The sequence below is a fragment of the Musa acuminata genome, chromosome BXJ3-11, assembly GCF_036884655.1.
Source record: "Musa acuminata AAA Group cultivar baxijiao chromosome BXJ3-11, Cavendish_Baxijiao_AAA, whole genome shotgun sequence".
Lineage (NCBI taxonomy): Eukaryota > Viridiplantae > Streptophyta > Magnoliopsida > Zingiberales > Musaceae > Musa > Musa acuminata.
This window is the reverse complement of record NC_088359.1, coordinates 30894333-30918267: the sequence shown is the minus strand read 5'-3', so window position 1 is coordinate 30918267 and position 23935 is coordinate 30894333. Positions and strand designations below refer to the sequence as shown.

At 39.1% G+C, this 23935-nt stretch overlaps 3 protein-coding genes and 1 long non-coding RNA gene across 11 annotated transcripts; 1 reads left to right on the top strand and 3 right to left on the bottom strand.

The window, feature by feature from the left end:
• Nucleotides 1–1528: 1528 nt before the first annotated feature.
• LOC135652484 (putative respiratory burst oxidase homolog protein H) lies at nt 1529–6356 on the bottom strand. Its single transcript, XM_065173441.1, has 15 exons — nt 5657–6356; nt 5012–5171; nt 4876–4924; nt 4654–4767; nt 4114–4533; nt 3637–4023; nt 3454–3549; nt 3126–3241; nt 2950–3052; nt 2779–2867; nt 2549–2699; nt 2321–2467; nt 2103–2231; nt 1955–2033; nt 1529–1884 (listed from the first exon to the last, which is right to left on the bottom strand). The coding sequence occupies exons 1-15, from the start codon at nt 6051–6053 to the stop codon at nt 1775–1777; spliced, it is 2547 nt and encodes an 848-aa protein (XP_065029513.1). The 5' UTR covers nt 6054–6356; the 3' UTR covers nt 1529–1774.
• Nucleotides 6357–7696: 1340 nt separating this feature from the next.
• Nucleotides 7697–12150, bottom strand: LOC103972260 (uncharacterized). Of its 4 annotated transcripts, none has more exons than XR_001976326.2 (6): nt 11938–12150; nt 11821–11865; nt 8578–8634; nt 8246–8433; nt 7989–8064; nt 7697–7919 (listed from the first exon to the last, which is right to left on the bottom strand). It is a non-coding gene; the product is annotated as an uncharacterized LOC103972260 (long non-coding RNA). The 4 variants fall into 4 exon arrangements; XR_010502372.1 differs by having other exon boundaries at nt 11821–11861; XR_670769.3 differs by lacking the exon at nt 11821–11865.
• Nucleotides 12151–12299: 149 nt separating this feature from the next.
• Nucleotides 12300–18362, top strand: LOC103972258 (pentatricopeptide repeat-containing protein At2g37320). 5 transcript variants are annotated; one of them, XM_018820804.2, is made up of 5 exons: nt 12300–12482; nt 13333–15476; nt 17465–17740; nt 17911–18032; nt 18123–18362. In XM_018820804.2, the coding sequence occupies exon 2, from the start codon at nt 13492–13494 to the stop codon at nt 15121–15123; it is 1632 nt and encodes a 543-aa protein (XP_018676349.2). In that variant the 5' UTR covers nt 12300–12482; nt 13333–13491; the 3' UTR covers nt 15124–15476; nt 17465–17740; nt 17911–18032; nt 18123–18362. The 5 variants fall into 5 exon arrangements, with proteins under 5 accessions (XP_018676349.2, XP_065031088.1, XP_065031089.1 ...); XM_065175016.1 differs by having other exon boundaries at nt 17911–18041; XM_065175017.1 differs by lacking the exon at nt 17911–18032.
• A 771-nt stretch (nt 18363–19133) lies between these two features.
• LOC135652453 (APETALA2-like protein 3) lies at nt 19134–23389 on the bottom strand. The gene is made up of 10 exons (XM_065173388.1): nt 22720–23389; nt 22610–22635; nt 22480–22510; nt 22279–22366; nt 22044–22189; nt 21633–21677; nt 21421–21518; nt 21173–21306; nt 20460–20564; nt 19134–19589 (listed from the first exon to the last, which is right to left on the bottom strand). Exons 1-10 carry the CDS (start codon nt 23172–23174, stop codon nt 19356–19358), a joined length of 1362 nt encoding a protein of 453 aa, XP_065029460.1. The 5' UTR covers nt 23175–23389; the 3' UTR covers nt 19134–19355.
• Nucleotides 23390–23935: the final 546 nt, after the last annotated feature.

The following is a 23935-nucleotide window of genomic DNA, read 5'->3' as shown; positions in this document are numbered from 1 at the left end:
GAGGCGGCGTTCGCGGAAGATGGGATCGGCTGCACCTCTTTCTCCTCGAGCGAGAGCTGTGTGTCTCCCTCCTGTATCATGCCATAGATCGATCGACTGACTCGGTTGCATCGCTCATCTGAGAGGAAGGAAGAGAGTGCCATCGGATCGCATTGGTACGTCCCTCTTCGTTCATCTTTAGTATGTGAGGGTTTCTTTAGACTTATTAGGCACTAATAATGAGGCTTTTGCTTTCACCCATTGCAGTGAAGATAACATGGGAGGTGGAAAAGATGAAGCACGAAGCATCGCATTCTAGTATCAAAGGACTGCTTTCAAAGATAGCACATGGACTTGCCGGACATGCACCCCAACACCACCACCACCACTACTGTATGGATATCCTCCTTAGGGATAGCCACCTTACGGATACCCGCAGCCGCCATCAGGATATCCACCGGCCCCCGGGCCGTCAGTGCCGCCGCATCATGGTAGTAACTCACCAGCACTGGAAACTAGTTCCATCATAATGCGTGCTTATCGTGTATCCAGGGCACGGTTCCGGCGTGGGGGCGTTACTAGGGGGAGCAGCAGCTGCGGCGGCCGCGGGGGCTCACCAGTTGTTGTCGCATGGGCACCTTCATCTTGCCCATGGGACGCACCACCATGGCTAAGGTCGCCACGGCAAGTTCAAGTAAGTGGAAGTGATTCAACGCGTTGACTTCTCTGGTTCCCTAGTCTTGTTCCTTTGAATTATATATTTAGGTAGAACGTTGATAGGTTAGGCAATTTGATCTTCTAGTGCAGATTGAGTTTTTAGTACATTCTAATCATCCAGATCGATTAGTAGGTAGCTATTTGATGACATTCCAAGATCATCGTACTTGAGTCGATATTGAAGATCGACAAGAACGGAAAACTGGCTTTTTACATGAGAAAAATGAAACACAGAGTTTGACTCAGACTCGAAGTCCTTTCGAATCCTTAATATGGTATCAGATTTGGAGGATGCAAATGAGCAAACGAGCCAAGTATCAGTTAAGCCAACATGATGACTCTTAAAAGCAAGTCATGTTGTAGAAGAATAGCAATCATCAGGAAATCTGCCACCTTCATCTGCTTGTTCTGCAGCATCCATTAACCTAGAAACTATATAGCATCCATGTTTTAGCAAGTGGCTGCAACAAGTCTGGAAGTAAGATTGCCACTCCACATTTCAGTTCCACTATAAAATAGTAGCTGTTTGAAGCAGCTCAATAGGAACAGAGGAGATTTTGGATATGCAAAAGGAAGACTAGAGAAAATGGAGAAGCTTGTTTTTCTATCTGCAACAATAATTATAACTCTGCATCTGAGCTGCAAAATGATGGATCTTAGTTAAGTCTCTCAAACGCTGAAAGCAGTTGAAGGTGTTATATCCATTGCAGAGAAATTAAAGTTGAAATATCATTACCAAATTATCTAATTTAGGAAGCAGCTGCACAGAAAGATTATAAGATGAAAGTATGGAAGTGAAACATAACAACTGCTAGATCAGACAAGCTAGAGAGAAAAGAAAGAAATTTTCTTCAAAATACTCATGACTGAATATAATCCTTAAATCACCTTCAGGCAGTGATTATTGAGATTGGAATTATTCCTCACTACTTCACACCTGTTCTAAATCTTTTCTTTGTGTGTGTAATGTGACATTTCACCAATCAACACTGGATTTCTATACAAGACTCTTTTACTAAATTCGCTCTCTTTTCATATACAGTGATGTTTCAACTATCAGTGTCAACTTCTATCGTCTCTAGAAGTTCTCCTTGTGGAAATGGAATCGAGTAGTGGTATTATAGCTGAATTCTTGTGAGAGATCCCTCAGTTGTTTTGTGAGTGTGGGGGATCCACAGTAAAAAACACCTGCAATACCACATATTAGGGATCTAGGAAGTGAGAAGTTTGACATACTAAAAGTTCGACAAGAGTTCACCAATTCGAGCAGCTTTGTGGGCACTCGCCAAGTCAGTGAACACTTTCCTCCAATTTGGCCTTGCAAAGTGTGTGCGTATCTGTCAAGTATGAGTTAGAAACTAGAAAGGAGCAAATGTTCATTTATCTGAATTAAGAAAGTCAATTACCCGACTTCCAGAGACGATGTCAACACCACTTTTGGCATGCTGAAGTGATTGAACCATTGCAATAAGCGCTGACCTTGCATCACCTTCTTCATACACACTTGTCAAGTAGTTATGCATCTCTATGACATTCTGCATATACATTCGCTCTTTGTCAGTTATGGTTCTATGAAAAATGGAAATTACCAGTCAGTTACCAGGAAACAACTTTAGGGAAGTACATTATAGTCACTTTCGGCAACATCATTCATGACACCTTTGAACCATTCAAATGATCCTTGTTCCCTTGTCACCCAATAGAAGTAAGCCCTTCCTGGACCATTTTCTTTGATGGCGGTTGCATCTGCATTATGTATTCTTTGCATTTCCTGCATGAGTTTTGAGCCTGTAAATAATGCCTTTAAAATGCTACCTTGCTACTAGTGAAAATAAATGAGAGTATAGAATACTTCGTTGGTCTTTATATTGTTCAGGAGATCCTTCAGTATACTTATAAATGGAGTTGCACCAATTCCTAGTCCAACGAGCAAAAGAATGTCATATTTCTTGTAATTTTGAGCTGGTGCACCATATGGCCCATCAATGTAGAGCTTAGGAAATCTGAAAAGCAACTAATGCATTTACAATTTGCATAGTGTTTATAGGTTAATATTACTTGCTTCTACAGAGTTCCGATCACCTTGTATCTTCAAATTGAACATCTGCAAAAACTGTGGTTTCAAGTCTAACTAGGTTAGCCTTCTTTGAAGTCACCTGAGCCTGGCAAACCTGTATAAAGAGACTTCTGTTAGAAAATTCTGAAAAAATTTTAGATAGTCCTCTTTGGCAATAACTTTCTGCTTGAACTAACCTTTCCAAATAGATTCCTTAGCTCAGATGTCCAGTCCCCCAGGGTACGGATATGAACACTCAGGTGCTCATCTCCTGGTGCCGAAGTGATTGAGAATGGATGCCTGTGGAGATAAATACAAAGGTGAATACAGGAATTGTCACTAAGTCAAATGTGATCTGAAGCTAAGCACATACCATTCATAAGGTGAGACATCTGGACATTTGACGAATAGGTACATTCCGCTTTTGTATTTGAAACCTGGTGGCTTTTTCATATGTATTGAAAGGACATTACCCGGATATATTGCTGCCTGTATGACATATACAAAAGGTGATGCATTTCATTTTTGCACTTCTTTTGTTGATTGGCCAGTTCATGGATATATATATGTATATATATATATATATATATATATATATATCATTTTTGCACTTCTTTTGTTGATTGACCAGTTCATGGATATATACACATATATATATATATATACATATACATATATACATATAGATATGAGTAGCTTACCTTAACAATGCTGACACGAAAGCTTTTCTCACGAACTTTCCGAATTGATCTCTCACAGACATAAAATAGGACTGGAATCATTAGATACATCCATGTCTGTCCAAAGAAAGATAAGTTATTATCTGCCAGAATAACAATAACTACTTTAATATTGCTATATGATGAATATAAAGCATGACTTACTGTCTTCTTGTACCATTCCTTGGTGAGAAAAATGAAGTATGAATGCACTATCAGAAGGGCATATACGACAGCCAGAAGATGGTGCGCATACCAAAATGCATTGAAACCAGCTAAATGGTGAAGGGGTGATGGCAACTTCACGACACTCCTCCTAAAAGAATGTGTTGCCAGTGTGAAAGAAAATGCCATGATGATGATCATGAGGATACCAGTGACCCCAGGAGCACTTGCTAACAGAGATGGATAAGTTGGTTGCTTGTAGTGGAAATTGGGCCCAAGTGTTCTCATGAACTTTGACTTTGAGCATGTTATTAGCCTTGGAAAATCACAGGTTACATGAGCGAGGGTATGCACTAAAGTTCCGATTGTTATTCCCAGTGCAATGACCTGCAAATATTTGTATGTAAGAGGAACACATATGGACATTCACAAAGTATTTCTTTTTCAGTAAGCTTAATGTTCGAAAGGCTTGCTTACCTTGTGGAAGTTGATGTTGTCATCAAATGGGAATACCGAACTAAGACGGGTTGATCTGAGCCTCGTGAGGGTGTTCCGACAAACAGGGATGAGAATTAGTGCCATGTTGAATTTCAGGGTCTCAGCTGCAGCCTTGGCGATGCAGACACAGTAACCCATCACCTCAAATGCTGCCTTCCTTTTGTACTGGGCAAATTTCCATGCTGCCAGGACTATATTGAGTGTCAACCAAAAGGAAATAACCCATATCCTCTTCCAGTTCTCATGAACAGAATCTGCAGTCTTGCTGACAAACTTGTTAACTGGGTTTCTGTATCTCATCGGTATCATTGTCCTTGCAAGGCTGTGTGAACGCTTGAGTGTTTTCTCAGATCCTTGTGAGCTAACCATCCCTCGAAGTAATGTCTCAAGCTGCCAAAGCTGGAATAGATATCATAAGACACAAAAGTGTTAGTACGATTAGTCTACTAGATCTTCCTGATACAAGATATTTGTCCAACTTCTGATATTTCTTTGAAAATTCAACAGATGCCTCGGTACCTCAATATAGCCTAGACCATCTGGGTCAAGCTCCTCCATTATGAGAGCAGCATAGGTCGCTGCATTTGCTTTCAGCTTGGCAAGCTTGTTCGCCGAGGCACTGAGTATGATAATCTGTGAGGAAGACAATCTGTGTGTCATTAATTTGTCCACACCGTAAAGGAATAGAGCATTTCCAACCAATGGGAAGTGAGATTTAATAGAGATATCAAGATTGTCTACCTCTTTCACCTCCTCTTCTGAGAGCTTTCCATCACCGTTCTTGTCACACCTATTTCGGCAACGTAGCAGATCATGTCATGTAAAAATTAATGGGTCTCAGTGCAGAAAGCAGATAAAGTTGAGAAAAAATGGTTACATGTCGAAGAATATCTGTAGGCGAGAATCAAAGTTTCGGTCTGTCATTTCCTCCCAAAACTCCTTCAGTTCGGCTTTGGTCACACCGTTTTCTGGCTCCAAGTTCCTCCTCCTTGCTAAAGCAACAAATAGCTCCCCAGCAAACTCCGACTCAGCCATGCCTTACAAATGGGAACCCAGAACAAAAAAATATATAAGAACCAACAAATTCATTCCTAGATCTAATCAATTTCTCAGGAAAAGAAAGGAACCAAGATCTGTCTTTTACTAAGAAATATCACATCCTGTCTTTTTCATTTCTTTTGTTTGAAGTGTTTTTTTCCTCATCAGCACTTCCAAATCGTCAGTGTGATCCAGTAGATTCTGATATATGCTTTTTGTGGGTTAAATCGCTCTATTGATGTGAAAACAATGTCTGATGGCCACGGCAGATCGATCTCAAACCAATTAGGAAATAAGACCATTCAGTGATGCTCTTCACCATGTGCACAACCTATTCTGTAACTTCACTACGAACTGCTTGCATCAGAACTCGATTCTTCCCTAATTTGCCGCCTCAGGAGTGCTAGATTGAATGGAGACTTCACTTACAAGACTAAGCTCTGGGTTATTCTACATCCTCAAAGCAAAAGATGGAGGCACTCACCAATGCAACGGCCGAAGTGCTCCTTGGGAAGCCGTCCGCCGACGGCGAATTGGCCGAACCGCTTCTCGACGGCGTTCCACCCCTCCTTGCCACCGGACGTCTTGTCGAGGAAGCGGAGGCCCTTGATTCCCATCTGCGCGCTGGACACCATCCGGGTCATCTTCCCGGGGTTCTTCCTCTCCCCACCGCCGGTGCTCCTGGTCGAATCCCGGAATCCCAACTTGATCTTGGACGGCTGGGGCAGGAGGCTCCGGGCGGAGCTCCTCGGCGTCGCATTGGTCGGCGGCGGCGGGTCCGCAGCCGGCTGGATTTGGTCGCCATGAACCACGATGCTCTCCAGCTCATGCGCCGTGTGGTCACCGAGGGGGACATCCATGTAGCCGCGCGCTGGTCCCATTCTCTCTTTGGTGTCTGGTAACTGGCGGTATATCTCCTCCTGTCACCCGCTTCCTGTGTCTATCTCCCTCTACGGCGGAGTTGCAGGTTCCATGGCGGTCGAGAGAGAGAGAGAGAGAGAGAGAGGAGCGGGGGGAGAGGGTGAGGGGGTGTTTGGGATATTAATAGGGAGGAGAAGAATTCTACCAGTCGAAATTTGAAATGACACAACAACTGTGACCGGCTTATCGGCCACGTAACATCGAATATGGGAAATTTGAGGTCGGTCCACCGACACCGGCGATGTTGCGGTCCATTCCATTCCTCCCCTCACAAGTAAATTATTGTTCTTATTGTTATATTTATGGTATTTCAAATTTATATTTGGATATATATATAGTAATAAGATCAAAAGATTAATAATAATAATAATAATAATATAATAATAATAATAGACTATATTCGGTTATATATTTACGAAGTAAATCAAATTTTTATATGAATATATAAATTGAGACATAAATCTCTTTATATTGTCGCAAACTATTATATAAATTTTTAGATTTAGTAGAGGTAAATTCTATGATCATTCATGTGTTTTCTCGTATTGATGAATCTAGTTCCATGAAAATTAGAATTAGAATAAAATCGATTTCAAGCGATTTAGGTTCAAGTTCATATTGTCAATTCTGATTCATAAAAAAAATAAAAATATTTTTATTAATATTTAAATCCAAGTCACTAGACTTCAAATTTGAAGTGCTAACCACTCCATTATGGAATTCATTTATGTTTTTAACTAATTTTAATTTTTTTATCTTTCAAAGAAATAATATGTAAGAATTGAAAAATACTTCAATTTGTTTTCTTAATCTCATCAGATTACAAGAAAATAAGGGGATATTACATTAATTAGGTAAATCAGTTAAGTCCGCATCACAAACAGTAGTCTGAGTGGTATTTGTGTTCGTACTTACTTACTACCGTAGCCATGAGTTGGTGAATGTTTAGAGTTGACCCGATGGGTCGATACCTTATCGTCCAAGGGTGGACTTCCCGGCGTACGGCCAAGGCGTGGGTGAGCATTACCAAGCGCTTGGAAACCAGTTGTGCTTGTGGTGATCGTCCATGGAGTCAACGTCATGGTTGGCTGTCGGACACCCAAGCGGTGCACCAGGTTTGACACTTACCAAATTTGGAGGTGGACCCCGCGAGGGCGACGGCCCACCCATTCTCACATGGCCATGCGTCGAGTAGATTGGGTCCAGCGAGGACGGTCCATGCTATAGTCGTACTTTACTCGGGCTAAGAAGTAATTGCAAGCCGGCGTGTCCCAATCGCCGCCGCTGGACGCGATCAGTTCGAATCGCACGGGATATCGATTCGATCAAGTCTTACATCGATGGATCGATTGTCTAAATTTGAATTTTTAATAGAATAAGTATGGTTATAAATTATATAATTAAAAATATTATTAAAATGGTAAAGTATTTTATTTATTTTTTTTCCTTTTCATTCAAATAATGAAAACGCAAAACTTAGATGTGTTTAGAAAATATTAAAATATATTTAATAATAGATTAAAATTTTATGGTATTTCAGTAGGTTGAAACGATCTAATTAATGAATGCAGTGTTTCTTTTTTTTTTTTGTGAAGAGAAAACAAAGAAAAAGAATTATGTAGGGCTGCTTGACATCGATATTTCAACTGTAGAGAGTACATGCACTATAATTATTCTTTAATATATAAAAATCGATGTTGGTACCCTTCACCCACCTCGTTGCTATGATATGATATCCGGAACATGGCGATTCTTAGAAGGTTAATGGAGGATCCTTCCGCGAACCACTTCAGCTGTCTTGAGATGATTGGTATGGCACTCCAAATCTAACAAAAAATGGAGAAAATTAGCTAACAAGTGTGGGGAAATGTTCAATCAATGAATGACACAATTACATGATAGCGTAAGATGGCAACATGCGTGCTACTCTTTCTGGTCCACATGCCAGTGCTTTATTGAACACGGTTGTTGCTGCAGGGAAAGCATATCAGAGGTCAGACGCCAAGGCGAGTAAAAACTATTGCTTCTGCAACAAGATTTAGCTTCCAGCAATACAAGAAGGAAACAGAACATGCGCTGCTGCTCATCACCAACAGCTCAGCTGAGACAAGACAAAAGAAAAGAAAAAAGGAAAGAAAGAGAGAGTCTTTACTCGATGCAGCAGATATGCAAGCAGGTCTTCCGGGCATAAGATTTAGTGTTGGGAAGCACGTTGCTGGTCCAGCATCAACGCCTACTTCAACTCCTCTTATTTGTTCTGGAAGGAGAAGACTGCATCATCACCAAACGTATGGAATCCTTTTCTCGTAGCACATGGTCTACACCAGCATAACATTCCTCCTGAAGCATGTCATGATTCGTTAATGTCCTCTTTCTCTTCTTTAATGAAGTAGGAAGACTTTGAGGATTAAGAAATGCTCTATTCCAACATATTCTATTAGAGGTTGGGAGTAGCAGCTAAGAGCAAGTGGACAAAGACCAAACCTTGCCAAACTGCACCTTACTGTACATGATTCAGTCCCATAGGATATTGTCTGCCACCTAACAGTAATAATATACAAAAATCAGTTAGATTCTAACAAAGATAAAAAGAGAAAGCAATAATGAATACCATGATCACTGGAAATAGAATTCTGAGAGACATGCACAAGCATGCCATCATTTCCTGAGAGACAAAATGAATAGAAAAATGTGAATGATATTTGTTTAAATAGCCATGCCTAAGTAGAAACAAATCATTTTTTATTTGGTTTCTTGTCCTTTTAATTTTGCCCTCAAAGGACCAATTCTGCACTGCCCTTCTAGGTCATGTATCCTGTATATATACAAAATTCCCTGTGATCTCTCTCAAAGTCAATCCATTTATTTAAGGGCTTCACAAATGTAGGACATCCAACATTAGATTATGTGGAATATCATAGGCAGTATTGCTGTTGTTAAAACTTGGCAATAGCAAGATCATACTTTTGTATAGATTGGACACCAAGGATAGGCTCTACATCAGTGAGATGCTCCAATTGATTTTGCTTACTTAGATTTATAAACTTGCACCAACCACATACTTTTCAAAATCATGACCACCTTTGGCAGGTAGTGTTTTGAAAAAATTTAATCTCGCTGATATGCATTATTATCCAGTAATTGCAGTAGAGTGGAAGTATTCTAAATAGACCAACAGGCATTGTAATCAAATTTTACCTATAGACAGAGTAACCATGTATAAATAGACAGGCCAATTTCCAGATATTATATCAACAAACAAGGCCTGATAGCTTATGTTGGGTTATTCATTTCTCAAATGTCAGAAATGGCCAAACCTTCCCATCAATGACTCCTAAATTTATGCCCATTTCTCAAATGTTATACAAACGCCCATACTATACAGCATACAGATTTGAAAGAAAAAATAAACATGAAGGATTCTGACACTTTTGGTTCGTCTCTTACCTGTAAAATCAAGGCCTAAAAGGTGAGAGTTTCTGTAAGAAATGCCTTGTGTAACGTTTCAGTGTAAACCAAGTCTAGTATTCATCTTAGGCTTACTTGTTTGGCACCCTTTTTGTGTGCTTGATTTGTATGCATCAAGGATCCATGTTTTTACTATAATTTACTCAAGTGTGAGCATCAATAATGGCTCAATATGCAGAGAAATATGGTTGATATCCCATAAACTTCTAAAATAACTGGATTATTATATCTCAATAATAGAATGTGTTCAATTTCACTATCTTGCATGATAAGCTCAAAACTGAAGAATATGTGTTGAAACAAACGAAATATTTACACACCACCAACTTTTCTTATGTTATGGGTTAAAAATTCAAGAAAGAATTGCCTTGATTAATACTATTTAGTCCAGAAAGCAGCATTACCAGAGCAGGACCAGAATATCCTTCTCATGCCACCAAACTGCTCTCAGACAAAAAGAGGTGATATTATTAAGAAATATCTCATTTACAAAGGCAGTGTTTGCTTCTCTCCAAAATGATCATGATATTAGGTTTTTAATTATAGAAAAACAATATGAAGTTCCGGAGTAAAAAACGTCTATATTTGTACCAGTATGTCATAGATTGTGTCTTTTTTCCCTTGTGGAGAAAGAACAGATTTGGACAGTGAATAAATAGGAACATGATTATGTTCCCAGATCTAGTTCCACAGTATGAATTCCTTAATTTCTTGCAGCACAAGGACCTTGAGGCCTGTGATTGAGCTTTATGTGACCAAGAAAGGTGCTTTGTGTCACCAATTATTTATTCCAACAAACGAGGTAATTCTTTTCCCAGAGTGGCTTTCATATACACTAATCTGGAGTTGTCAGCTCCATAGTGTGCTTAATACTCATTATCTTCCTCTTGGGTTTCAAAATTCATGATTTTATAGACACTTAAAATTGATGACAAGTTTAAGTCAAACTAGTCAAGGTTGACATATACAAGACGGGACACCAATTCAATCTAATGATGTGGCCGAACTCAATATATGTCACCCCACTCTTTTTAAGAGTCAGCACTTTAGGAGTATTCCTTGGTCCTCTCTTAGTTCTTTCACACACATGAATATTCTACCAAACATCCCCTATTTAACTGTGTCTCAATCGTCTCTTCCCTTATTTGTAGGGTAGGCCAAAGTGTGTTTCGATTTATTGTTCTCTTTCACTTGGTTGTAGCCATCTGGTAAGAGATCCATATAACTGACATTAAATAGTTATGACTTTACGACTTTGTTATTTTTGTTGTACTCTTACTTTTTTTTTAATCAACAACATTTGATAAAACACCATTACCTATATCAGCAATGATACCTAAAAGAAATATTTTCTCATTAAACAACTTAATATTTCATAATTGATGGTGATAACAAAACCAACTCTATATAAACTCGTATTTCATATGAGACGTTTTAGTTTCTAAACTCACTCAAATAAATCTGAACACTCATTTCTTATGGATCTTCTTTTACCCATAACGAACAAAACTGACTTGACTGAGGGTTCTTACCAGACACATCTCGACTTAATATTTTATGGGAACAAACCAAAATAAGATATGAGATACGCAAATTTTCTGTCCCTAGGGGAATTTCTCTCTTGACTAGTCATGACTCCCATATCACATTCTCTCACGAAGATCTTCTCCTCCTCTTCCAAGGGCAATAGCATTTGAAAAATGGGACAAGTCAAGTCAATCTCACCATGTCGAGTTGATGACCAAAATTGATCACGCCAATGTTTCATTTTCATAATGACATCTTAGTTATGACTAGGATTTAATAATAGACAACATAAAATTAATGCTGAAATCTGAGACACGAATTTGTGATCCCTTTCTACCTTTCTTGAAAACCTTCTTCTACCATGCTAGATCTTCCGCTCTCATTGGCATCATCATCCTCATTCTTAATGGTTTATTTGTTCCATACAAGACATCCATTTACGTTTGGCAATATAAGTGAGACACCATCAATGGCACACCCAAGGATGATTCTGACTGCAGCTTGAACCTTGACAGTTTCATATATGTAGTTCGATTGAAGTATACAAAAATAGTGTGTTACTGCAAATAATGTGTTATAAGGAGTGAAATCACATTAATGAATCATATACTAAAATGAAACAGTCATGTGAAGTTGCATAACTTCCAATGTAATCAACAACAGTATTTGATGTTTTAGCCATTAAATTGTGCTCAATGCACAGAATATAACTGATCAGTGAAAGAAACTGACCAATTTTCATAACAAGCTGGACACATCATCTGCTGCATTCTCTGTCTAAGATTGAAGATATTTAGCATGACCAAACAGGATTAAAGAGAAAGAGAAGAGGGAAAAGGGGAAACGTACGCAAGTAGACCCCATGAGACCACGAACCCTACAAGAAGGGTTCGCGGTCGAGGAAGAAATCCAGAAGGCGAGCTCGGATTCGCAACGATGCTTCCCTTATCCCATTACTTTGGATCGATTTGACGGTGAAATCTTAGCTATCTCATGTGAATCGAGACGAGGCGAATCACGGAGGAGAGGAGGGAGGGAGGGAGGAGGGCGGAGGAGGAACAGCATCCGCGCGATGTGTGGCCGTCAGTTAAGTGTGCTGTACGCACTGAAACCCGAATCCATTTTAAATCCAACGAAAGAAGATAACCGAACCCGATGTAAACGGATCGGATATTACCGGATTACCCATCCCTAGGTTTTGGGTTTGGGCATCAAGTGAGTCCCCAAACCCTTTACTGACGCCGAGACGAGAACGAATCCCATCCCATGTCGGTCGCCGCCAGCGCACGTCCGTCGATCGCCGTCTCTGCACTGTCGGCAAGCAATCGTCACCCCTGTCGCGCCTCCTCATCGCAGCAGCAGCAACAGAAGCAGAATTGTGGTCACTCGTAATGGTGCGCGACATCGTCTCGACTCTTCCTTTCGTTCTTCGATAAGAATGTACCATCCGAGCTCTAGTTTTAAGTTTCGACGATTCCCCGCCTCGCTCCACCTCGTTTCTATACACCTTTACTTTATTTTTTTTGTCATTTTATTTTTGTATTTGGTCTATAATTTGATTCGTGAGAAAAGGGAAGATGGGAAAACCTATGTGCAATGGCTTTGTTCATTTCCAGTTTGGTTGTTCATGTCAGGCTTTGGAATTGGCCGTCACTTCGTCGTAGGCAATTCTTTGATAAGCCGTGTAATTATCAACCGGCTCTTTCTCAAGTAGTGGATGAGGATTCCACAAAAATTGTCAACTTCTTGGTTTTGGGATTTGCAAAGGAAAAATAAAGTTAAATCTATTCTCTCTGCGCCTTTGTAAGCGACTCTTTTAGTTAAAAATTAGATTTTGCAAAATTTTCAGAGTGAAGTTTCTATTTTTTTTGTTTCATCTGGATGCCCGTCGTGTCTCTGTACTATTGTCAAGTGTCAACTATAGTAATCGTCATAATCATGTATAACCTTGAACAACATTGTACAAGAGAGTATAAATATCATAGAAAATGATGGAGAAATACCACATTTGATTTACAAATATCTTAAGAATGTATCTGTTCCATCAGCTGATATCAATTATCTTGTTTTGTTTGTGTCCAAATTCTGTATTCAGTATGAACACTGTTTTAACTGCTTAAGCCACTACCAAGTGTTTTTTAGAATCTTTTGCATAAATTTAAAGAGGATTTTCTTTAAATAACTTCTTAGCGGGAATGGGATTATCCTTTTTTGGTTAGGGTAACTAATCTTTTTGTCTTGCAGGTACATTTACACTAGTTGTGCACTATCTTGCAAGCTAAAGTACGTCCTTATGTTTACGCAAATTAATTGGAAAGCTACAGCTAGTAGATTTGCTTCATGTTTACAGTTACAAAATGGTAATTTTTGGAAAATGGAACTTACACATGGATAAGTACTGTGATGTACAATCACTATCTTCATGGTTCTTTCGAGCATTCTTTTGCTATCTTCAGACCCTTTTCCATAGCACATCATGTTCGATCGCAGTTCAGCACATTTACAACTTCTAGTAGATATAGCAAGTTACATGGTAAGGGGATTGACAAGGCATTGAAAGTTTTGGACTTGGTCACCCCTAGGACCAGTAAGGTTGAAAGCAAGTCATGCCATTATCACCTAATACAGGGGTGCAAGCATGATCTTCTTGAAGTTGATCAACGGAATTGCTTAAAGTTCGTTAAGAAGAGTACAAGTAGTAAATTGTGTAATCCTGCTAAGGTTATGTCTGAAAAGAGTCATCACTGTAAATCTCTTTTATGCTCTCAAATCAGTAAATCAGTGAAGGAAGATGCTCTTTTGTTATTTCTTGAATTGCATAAGAGAGGGATCAGCTTGGATGCATCTACTTTTTCTGTTGTAATTAGTTCTTGTGTGTCCACAGGCACTTTTGGAACAGGGCTGCAGCTTCATGCTCTCTCGGTTAAAAATGGTTGTGATGTATCTATTCCTGGTGGAAGCTCATTGATCAGCTTGTACTCCAAACTTGGGCAGTTGGGGAATGCTTATCATGTTTTTGATATGATGCCCACAAGGAATGTTGTACCATGGACTGCTATAATTGCAGGTTTTGCACAGTCCTGGGAGGTCGACACATGTTCACGACTGTTCTATTTGATGAGACAGGCTCTGATAGAACCGAATGACATCACATTTGCAAGTGTTTTGAGTGCTTGCACCAGCAGTGCTTATCTTGGGTTTGGTAGGAGCATCCACTCTTTAGAATTTAAAATGGGTTTTGATCTGTATACACATGTTTCTAATGCATTGATCTCGATGTACGCTAAATCTGGAAGCATTGAGGAAGCCCATTGTGTCTTCAAGAACATACCATGTAGGGATCTAATCTCATGGAATTCGATGATTTCTGGGTTCTCCCAACATGGACTTGCTAAGAATGCCATGAACTTGCTGAATCAAATGGATACTCAGAATGTAACACCTGATGCTATATCTTACCTTTGTGTTCTCTCCTCGTGCCGGCATGTGGGACTTGTGGAGCAAGGCCAGCGTTGTTTTGATTCAATGCTTAAACGTGGGCTAAACCCAGAATTAGATCATTACTCATGCATCGTTGATCTTCTTGGCCGTGCAGGGTTGTTGGAAGAGGCATTAGATTTCATTAAGAAAATGCCAATCCACCCAAATGCTGTTATATGGGGCTCATTACTTTCGTCATGCAGGGTTCATGGAAATGTATGGATAGGCATTCACGCTGCTGAGAACAGGTTGTTGTTAGAGCCAGGCTGTGCTGCAACTTATGTTCAGTTAGCAAATCTTTATGCAAGTGTAGGTTACTGGAATCATGTAGCAAAAGTTCGGAAGCTGATGAAGGAGAGAGGGCTGCGCACAAGTCCTGGGTACAGCTGGATTGAAATTGGTAACAAGGTGTATAATTTTAAAGCAGAAGATAGATCAAATGATAAAATGAATGAGATACTCACAATTTTGGATTCTTTAGCATGTCATATGGAACTCTCCAAGTATACAGCTGCTGCAAACATTGATCTTCAATACGAAGAGATCCCTCCATGACAGCACTTCAGCGGAATACAATTTGCCAAGCTTGTGTTACCAAAATGGTATCCTTGGCTGCACTATTTCTGTGGATGGGACATTTATGCCTCTTACATTGTATGTGTTGTTTAAGGCTCTTGTTTTCAGACCAACAGAACTTCCTTTAGGCTTCACTACAAGTTTGATGTAGGAGGCATGTATGATTCCATAGCAGCATACCTTTCATCTATGATGCCCCTAGAAAGCTGTGCACCTGAAGAAAGGTTCCCAGCTGTGTGATATAATAAGAACCATATTGGCAACATCCAGAACAATATTTTCTTCATTCATGTGCTTGGAAAAAGGTGCTTATATTGTAGTAATTTTCAAAGGTATGCTTCATGAGATATGAATCATCTTTTTGTTTCCTCTGATTGTATCAAGATGAAAAGTATTTGTTTGTGGGATAGAGGGTGATGCATCGTAGATAGATAAAATGGTCATAGTCTGCAGGTAGTAGCACTTAAACGAGTCAAATACTACCAATGAACTTGATGATTTAACTAATGCACTGCATAGATAGGATTTGATAGGAGACCAGATTCTAGTGGAATATTGGCCTTTTCTGAGTTCTTGAGGAGCTTGCTTGATTCTTGATGGACAATATGGTTCACCACCTACATGTTATCTATGCTCTGGGCTTCCATGTCCCTTTTGTCAGGAAAAGTTCCAGGTTTAGAACTTAATACCAATTTACATATATGGTTGTCACCAAGTCAACAGGCAGTTGAGATTGAGCACTGTTGGTTAAGTTGCAGACGTAAAAAAGATCAAGAATTGCTGGATTAAATTGCCCCTTTAGCTGTAATTTTTCTAGCAGGCTAGGGTTCTATAAGTAATCTTTTGATTATATTAGTGGTTTTTATACTGTGATGATTGCCAACTTCTTGTGCTGTCAATCCTGGAATTTTAATTATGGAAGGGGCTGTAGCCGGCATGAACTTGGAGATGCTCTGGCGAACAAATTACAAGTACTACTGGCAGCCACGTGTATCAGGACTTGGGTGCCTTTGACTGTTACAACATGGTTTCAACTTTCAAGTACCATTTTATACTGATTCTACTGTACTAGTGCATCGAACTAGTTGTATTAACATGTCAAACAATTTTCAGTATGCTTCTAATTAGTTTACCAAGGCGTTCCATATCATACCAGTTGATACATACCAATCAAATGAGATTCCAGTATGAGTATGTGTACTGGCATTTTCAAACTTATGTTATGGTTTTCCATCACTTTGAGGATTCAACCCATATATGGAACTTAAATTTTCTTCAAAATTCTTTGCAGTAGAAATTTAATGCTTTTTTTTGTCTTCATTCAAAAGATGATCTGTCTCAATTTCTAGGTTTTTACTTTGCACTATTGGATTTCTAGTAAAAGTTTCATCTGACAGTGAACATGAGAAAATATACTGTCTCAATTCCTATGTTTTTTACTTCACTGCTAGATTTGTGGCAAAAGTTCTGACAGAAAATATGTAAGAAAATTTACAAATGTGTTGTCTGAGGAAAAAGCTGAGCGAACTTTATGTGATTTCATTTTCTAGAAAGTACTGTTTGATTTTCCTTTTGATACTAATTTCCGGTATAACTTTGGTTGTTACCAAAGCAATGGTTTTTAAGAGTGTGATACAGAGAGAACCTGAATGATGAATGGTGTCCATGATAATATTGGAATAGCTGCTGCTTTCTCTTTCTTTTTCTTGACATATATATGTGTGTATACTGTATGTATGCTTGTGTGCATCCAATTGACAATCTTAGGGTGATCCAGTGATCCAACCTCCCCAACACCTTATTTGCATCCTTGTGTATTCAAAACACTGTATAACGGACAACTTTAGTTTATGGAAACCTGCAGATCTGGATGTAGCTAGTATTTATTTGATTGAAGATATGAATTTGGTTATAATTTTGCTTGGCAATTCTTTTATGTGGGCTTGATACAGTAACAGTCACAAGTTTTATGTAGATTACGCATCAATTTGTTAACTCTCGGTGATGCTAATATCTCAGTGTTTATATAATTGGCCTAAAGATGATTAACTGATAAGAATCTACTAGATCTTTCGATTTGCATACTAGTAGTAGAGTTACATTAAATAAGTTAATTGTTCAGAAATTGGATATTATAAGAATTTTGCTCGTGGGATTGAAAAAAGTTTATTTATTTATTTATTTTTCAAGCTTGTTGAATATAAAAAAAATGTTTTATCTTTTAAATCCAACTTTTTAAATGCCAAAAAACAGGTGATTCTGGTTTAGCAGGATTCTGACATTTGAGATCCCTCTAATGAGCTCTTCTCATCCTGTGTAGGTACAGCTGACATTAAATTATGATTGATATGCAGTTGGTGACTTTTGGCAATTGACATACAGCATAATGTGCTTCCTTCATGCTGTGTGAGCACAGCCGATCTTAAATTATGACTGAAATATGAGCTGGGGAGTCAGTCATTTGACATCCCAGCATGATGAGCACCCTTCATTGTGTTCAGATCAAGCGAACCTAAAATTATGACTTGCACTACATGGGGTGGGGACTTTCTGCCATTTGACATCCAGCATAATGTGCTTCCCTTATCCTGTACAGGTGAGCTTACAATATACTATGACTAGCACGATATGAGCTGGGAATTTCCATTTATTTGGTTGCCAAGCGCATACGGTCTGCACCTTGTATTATCTCCAATGATTACAGCATCAACTGCTTTTCTGCTTATAGGGCTCTTCGTAGAAGTTCTAACACTTGTTTTCTCATAGTGACACAATCCATGATGGGATCAAGTTTCATCTTTGACCGCTACAGAAGAGTACCCAGTTAGACAATTTGAGTTCATTTCATTCAAATTATATTTGGGCTGTGGTTGTGTTAATTAGATCAGGTCAAATAAGTAAGCCGCTCTGTTTAATTTTACTTTCTGATTTGCTATATTTGACTCAACTTAAAAGGTGTTTTATATGCTTGATTCCAGAATAGGTAGGATTACTTAAAAGAGAGAGAACTGGAGGAGCTCAGTGGGCTGCTTTTCTAGACAGTTATTTTGCGCTTCCAATCTGCAAGGTTCGGTTTCCATTTTTTGAAGGTATTAAATTGAACTTAGTTACCAAGAGTAAGGGCTGGCTTCTTAGGATGTAAGAAAATTGTCTGATCGGTTCTTTTATAGTGTATACAATCATAGTAAAGGCAGAAAAAGGATTCAATTATTGTGTCATGATAGTCACTGGTAGGATGAAACAGTGAGGTTGAAATTGAAGTTGTTTAATGGAACACTCGGCTTTCTTGCCTAAACACTTTTCAATTGACCTTAAGATCTCAATCTTTTCTCTACTAAATTTAATTCTGTTCACATTCTAAGATTTAGTTGAACAGATTAAGATTTAGTTAATTTCCTTGCAGAAATTAACTGATGCACAAAGCTCCTTTACCTTGGCTACAAAGTTAATTACATATTACACCTTCTTGAAAGATAGATCTCTTTATCATCTTGATCTCTAGACTTAAAATATCACATTACACCTTCTTGAAAGATAGATCTCTTTATCATCTTGATCTCTAGATTTAAAATATCACGTAAACAAATGACCCATTTCTTTTACATTTTAATTAATATCTAAAATAATTATTTTATCATTAGTAAAACCGATAATTTAAGATAAATAAAATTAAATATTTTACTTTCATAATTATGAAAATATTAATATATTTTTTAAAAAATTATAAACTGAGATGCTTAACAGGTGAGGGGTGGTAATATGTAATTAACCCCCAAAAGCGAGTACAAATGCTAATCCAATCTGCTATGCTAGGTAAAGGAATCCACCACATTTACCCAAAAGCAAGGAAAAGTAGGTTTGACAGTGGGCAGGAGATCAGCCTATTACACCAAAAGAAGAGTACAACTTTTTAGAAGCCACAGCAAGAGCTGGTACAGTTGATGGAGGGAATACGCTTTCCTCGTAGATACTGCTGCCATCAGAAGACGAAAGGAAATGTGCTCAGCATTTAACATGGAAGCTTTTCACGGCAAAAGTTCTCACAAAAGCCATAGTCTGGAACTACGGCAAAGATTGTTCGCTTCTTAACACTACAATACCAAAAACTCAAGTGCCATGCATTTGGTTGGTGCTGGCTTGCACCAATTTGAGTATCGGCAATCTTTTAGAACAATATGCAGCAGCAGCAATCGCTGGAGACGAACGTATAATCAATTTGCAAAGTCATAGTTAGTGCTTGCTGATGGAGGGAAATGGTAGTGATGGGTGTTTGAAGGCGGCGGAGCTGCCCGTGGTGGTGGAACTGTGGCCATCATGGTCGCAGTAGAGAATCCTGATGATGCTGCAGAAGAGGCTGATGGCAGTGGTGTAGGATCATGCATTTGCCATGCCCAGTTGGGGAGGACTTGGGAACCCATCTCAGGCCTCTGCTGGTTCCCTTTCTCCTACATTAATTTGATGACATCCATTTAGCGAATGTCGACATAGAAGATTCAGTAAAGATATAGAATCCTACTTGTTACTTCACCTAGTGCTGACCTCAATTACCCATGGGTAGAGACCGATGATTGGATAGGTGGCTGCGGACCATCTGTCGGGTCCCAGCTGCCTAAACACTCCAATCACCTTATTAACCCATGGTTAAGTAATCAGGAAACAGGTAAAAAGGAATTCTGTAAATAATTTGATGAGCGAGCGAAAAGCAGAGGATTAGCACTTCCACCTGTGTTTGTTAACCTCAACACACCGACTATCAGAAAGTACCAGTTAGAATAATCAACTACAATTCCTCTACCGCAAAGAGTTGAATTGTGTGAAGGGTTTATAAGAAAGGATGACGGTTAGATAGACCGATCAACTAATACTACAAAGACTGCATGGTGTGCCTCGACGGTAGGACAGACACCAACAAACTAATAACACAAAGACTCTACGATGCTAAATCATACCATAAAGCCAGCCACCATAAAAACCGGTAGTCTCTCATGCAAAAATAATATGTACCTTAAATGTCGAGGCCCTATTTGTTCTCATTATTTTTATTGTTTAAGCAACGATCATCAAGACTGCCATTATACAAAGAGAAGCAGCTGACCAAAAGACTGAACTATAAAAAGTTGTTTAGCATCAAGGATCAATGATAGTGTCGTGCACCAATTATGGAACAGAATCACTGTTGGACAGGAAGATGATAGATTGTATACTAAAACTAAATTATCATAAGGAAAAAAGAAACAAACAGTAACCATATGGACACCAGTTGCTACTAGGAAGAATTTCAAAAATTAGAAGTATAATAAATAGTAGGATTTTACCGCAATGCTGAGAAAGAAGCCTGGATAGGAAGAAGCCCACCAATGAGGATGGCAAGGTGTCGTCGCCAAGTGAGGATCATAGCCCAGATGATAATGGCTGTCAGCCTGTAACAACAACCGAAAAGAGAAAGCCAATTAATAATGGTTTGTATACATTTAAACATATAAAGAATTATGCATTGCGGGATCCATCATATCATCATTCCAGCACGAAAAATTATTTAGTACGTATACTGCATTGGCAGGAGCATCTTACATTGGGCCTACCATTGTCACCAAACCCAAGCACAAAATAAAAATATATCTAGTACATCATAATGTGATTCCTGAAAACATAAAATTAAATGAAAAACAGTAACTTCATTATTTAGCATATGTTATACAAAAGAAGGGTTTATGTAAATGTAATATTGCTTTCTTGGTAATGCACTTGGAAATTTCCCAAAAAAACTTCATTACTTTGACTTAACAGTTTACATTATGATTTTTTATTTAAGGTGTGACTTCTTAAAGGCATGATCATAATGAAATATTTACAGCAGCTACATTGGTAGTTCAATAGAAGCGAAGAGGAATTAAAATCAGTTAGAAGAGGATTGGAATTGGGAGAAAATATTTTAGGAATTGGCTCCACAAAGAACAGCTTCATATGCTTAAATATTCCAACAAAACCAAACATTATAAAGAAACATAGACAGAGGATCATCATCTACCTGAGTGTTTCCCATTTGCATGGCCTCAAATGAGCCACGACAGAAATTGGTACCACTTGAATTACCATCCCTCTTTAGATTATGGAGGTCAGGTTGAGAAATCCTCAAGTTTAAATCAACATCCTCAGAGGCAACTATCACAGACGGAACATTAGTTTCCAAGTAAAGTTTACCAAGAAACAACACAATCTGGGGAGAACATTATTTAAGGTAGACCAGCATGCACAATGAACATATCCTAATGATACCTTCAGGCTCAGTAAGTGTCTCGCCTTCATAAAGGCTTGGCTCAAAATTGGTTACAGCTTCCCTTCCATTACACTTGATAGCAGCCTTGTCATATGCCCTGAAGTCCAAAAGCAAAGGGGGAAGAAGAATGAAGAACATTACTTTAGTTTATAAATTTTTATGTTAAAGATTCATATCAAACACCCATTATGTGAACTGAATAAAATCAGACCTTGCAGCCTCTACTTCGCTATCAAATAAACCAAGATATATGTACCTGCACGGAAAATTAAGTTAAAAATAAAAATATGGAGTTCTTCAAGAAACATGAAGGTCTGGTTTGTCTTTTTGCAGCTGCTAACCTTGGTCTTTTATTCAAATATTTTAATCATCTCAAAGAATTTCCTTTGGAAAAAATCTAGTATGTCTCACATTTTCTCATTACTTTTCCACACTAAGAACCATCCATGTGATTTTTAATTGTAATTGCACGGCCATATAACTTGGGACATTCATCAAACCAGAGGAAACAATGATGTTAAATTTAAGGATTTGCTGAGGCACCTCGGCGGTACTAATTAATAAGAAACATCACACAAACTCAAGAATGATTAAAAACATGAGGAAATATTAGACATCATACTTTTTGCCAAGGAACTGCCCCATGCGAGCCTCCCAACGACCACACTTGTGCAGGGTCACCCCTCTGAACTTGGAGCTTCCCCTTGCAAATCCGGTGCTATGTCGACGAAGTATATGCACAAATTCTTCCTTGGTTAGATTCTTCATCTGTGATTCAATCACAACCATACATACCTTTAGTCCTGCATATCAATCACATAGCTTCAGCACCTACATATATCTATTTCCATGATTACCTGTTTTAAATCCTCCTCATAATCACTAAGATTGAAATTGATGTCGGCATCAAGTCCCCTGAACTTGATTGCAGCACGATCATATGCTCTGGAATGCAATTTATCTATCAGATACAACTTTATTTTTCCCAAGCAATGAACAACTGTAACATTATACTTGACCATCCAATCAGATTAAGAGGAGGGGAAAAGGAATAAAACCTTGCAGCAGTATGAGCAGTATCAAAGCCTCCTAAAGATTCCAGCCAAACAGAAACACAACAGTTAAACCCCAAAACAAATATAATTAGTGATCTTAGGTCATAGTAAGCGAATGAAGTAGAGATCTTACCCAAGTAGATTTGCTTTCCGCAATCCCTGCTCAAAATTAGAGGGAGAAAAAGCTCATCCTCTCAAAACGGAACACATTAAAAAGAACGAGGAGGAGAAGAATCTGCTAACCAAATGTGGGACTCCCATCTCCCGGTTCTCCTGTAGAAAGTGACTCCGCGATACTGTGAACTCCGAGACCTCGGTCCTCTCCTGCTCTTCCTCACCGGCTGCTGCTGCTGCCGATGCAACAACAACTTGGCCTCCGCCTCAGCCTCAGCCGCGCCGTCCACCGTCCCCTTCCCGAAGCCGATATTGGTCCAGCGCAAGGAGGAGGAAGAGGCAGTGGCTACACGATGCTGCACCGCCGTTACATCCGCGGGCCGAGGGAACAGCTGCAGTGTGGAGATGCCCGGCTGCGGCGAGACACTACCCTCCTTCACGTCTTCCTCATCGTCATCAGCGGGGCGGCGCCGGACGATGTTGAACCGGAAGGCGGCGGCAGCAGCGTCGCGCGATGCTTCAGAGGAGTTCGACGCCTCGGCAGAGGACTCGCCGGGAGAGACCGCATTGAGATCAAACTCCATGATCTCTTTCTGCGCGATCGATCGAGTAGTCCACGGAACCCGACTCTCGCCGACAAAGTGCAGAAAATCAAGCAAAATCAGAAGGCGGCGGGAAGGCGGAAGAGATCGCCGACGGAGGCGATCCGATCCATTCGGGAGAAGACAACAGAAGAGGAAGAGGGAGAAAGAGGACGAGGACGTCAGATATAACCAAAGTGGCACATATGTTATTACCATTCTCAGTGTCTTTATGATTCCTATATAAACAATTATCACACTGAGGGGAGGAGTGCTCAAAAATAGTATTATTAGGGAGGTGGGAGGTTGCGTCGAACGTACGGCCGACGGGTGACGGCCGGTCTCCCGGTTTCTCCGTTCGTCCTTTTTCCCTTTTGTCCGCCCCGAGTCACGTGCCGACGGCGAGCTGCGAGCGACCGTATTTTGGAGCGAATTTTCGAAAAAAATATTTCTCTTTATATTTTTTCGAAAAATGTTCTTCTTCTTCAAAAATTTTAATTAATATTTTTTTTTATTTAATACTTAAAAGATCCTCGGTCAATTATAATGTTCTTTTTCCCTTTCTTTCACTCATTTTTTTTTTCTATCGATGGGTCCGTAGAATGAACCAATTTATAATATTTTTACACTTAGTTATAATATTTTTAAAAATATTTTTATTATATTTTAGCTTTTTATATTATTCAAAATAAAATTATTATGTTATAGTGTTCTTTTATTATGTTAGGAAATTTTTCTATTATTATTGAAAATATTATGTCGAA

Excerpts from the sequence above, each read along its gene's own strand:
- LOC103972258 (XM_065175017.1), top strand. The coding sequence starts at position 13,492 with ATGTACAATCACTATCTTCATGGTTCTTTCGAGCATTCTTTTGCTATC.
- LOC135652484 (XM_065173441.1), bottom strand. The coding sequence starts at position 6,053 with ATGGGACCAGCGCGCGGCTACATGGATGTCCCCCTCGGTGACCACACG. Across the intron at positions 5,172-5,656 it reads GCACTTCGGCCGTTGCATTG|GCATGGCTGAGTCGGAGTTT; the intron begins GTGAGTGCCTCC and ends CCCATTTGTAAG. Across the intron at positions 3,053-3,125 it reads GATGTCTCACCTTATGAATG|GCATCCATTCTCAATCACTT; the intron begins GTATGTGCTTAG and ends TTATCTCCACAG.
- LOC135652453 (XM_065173388.1), bottom strand. The coding sequence starts at position 23,174 with ATGGAGTTTGATCTCAATGCGGTCTCTCCCGGCGAGTCCTCTGCCGAG. Across the intron at positions 22,511-22,609 it reads CGGAAAGCAAATCTACTTGG|GAGGCTTTGATACTGCTCAT; the intron begins GTAAGATCTCTA and ends TGGAATCTTTAG. Across the intron at positions 21,678-22,043 it reads GGGCAGTTCCTTGGCAAAAA|GTACATATATCTTGGTTTAT; the intron begins GTATGATGTCTA and ends TTTTCCGTGCAG.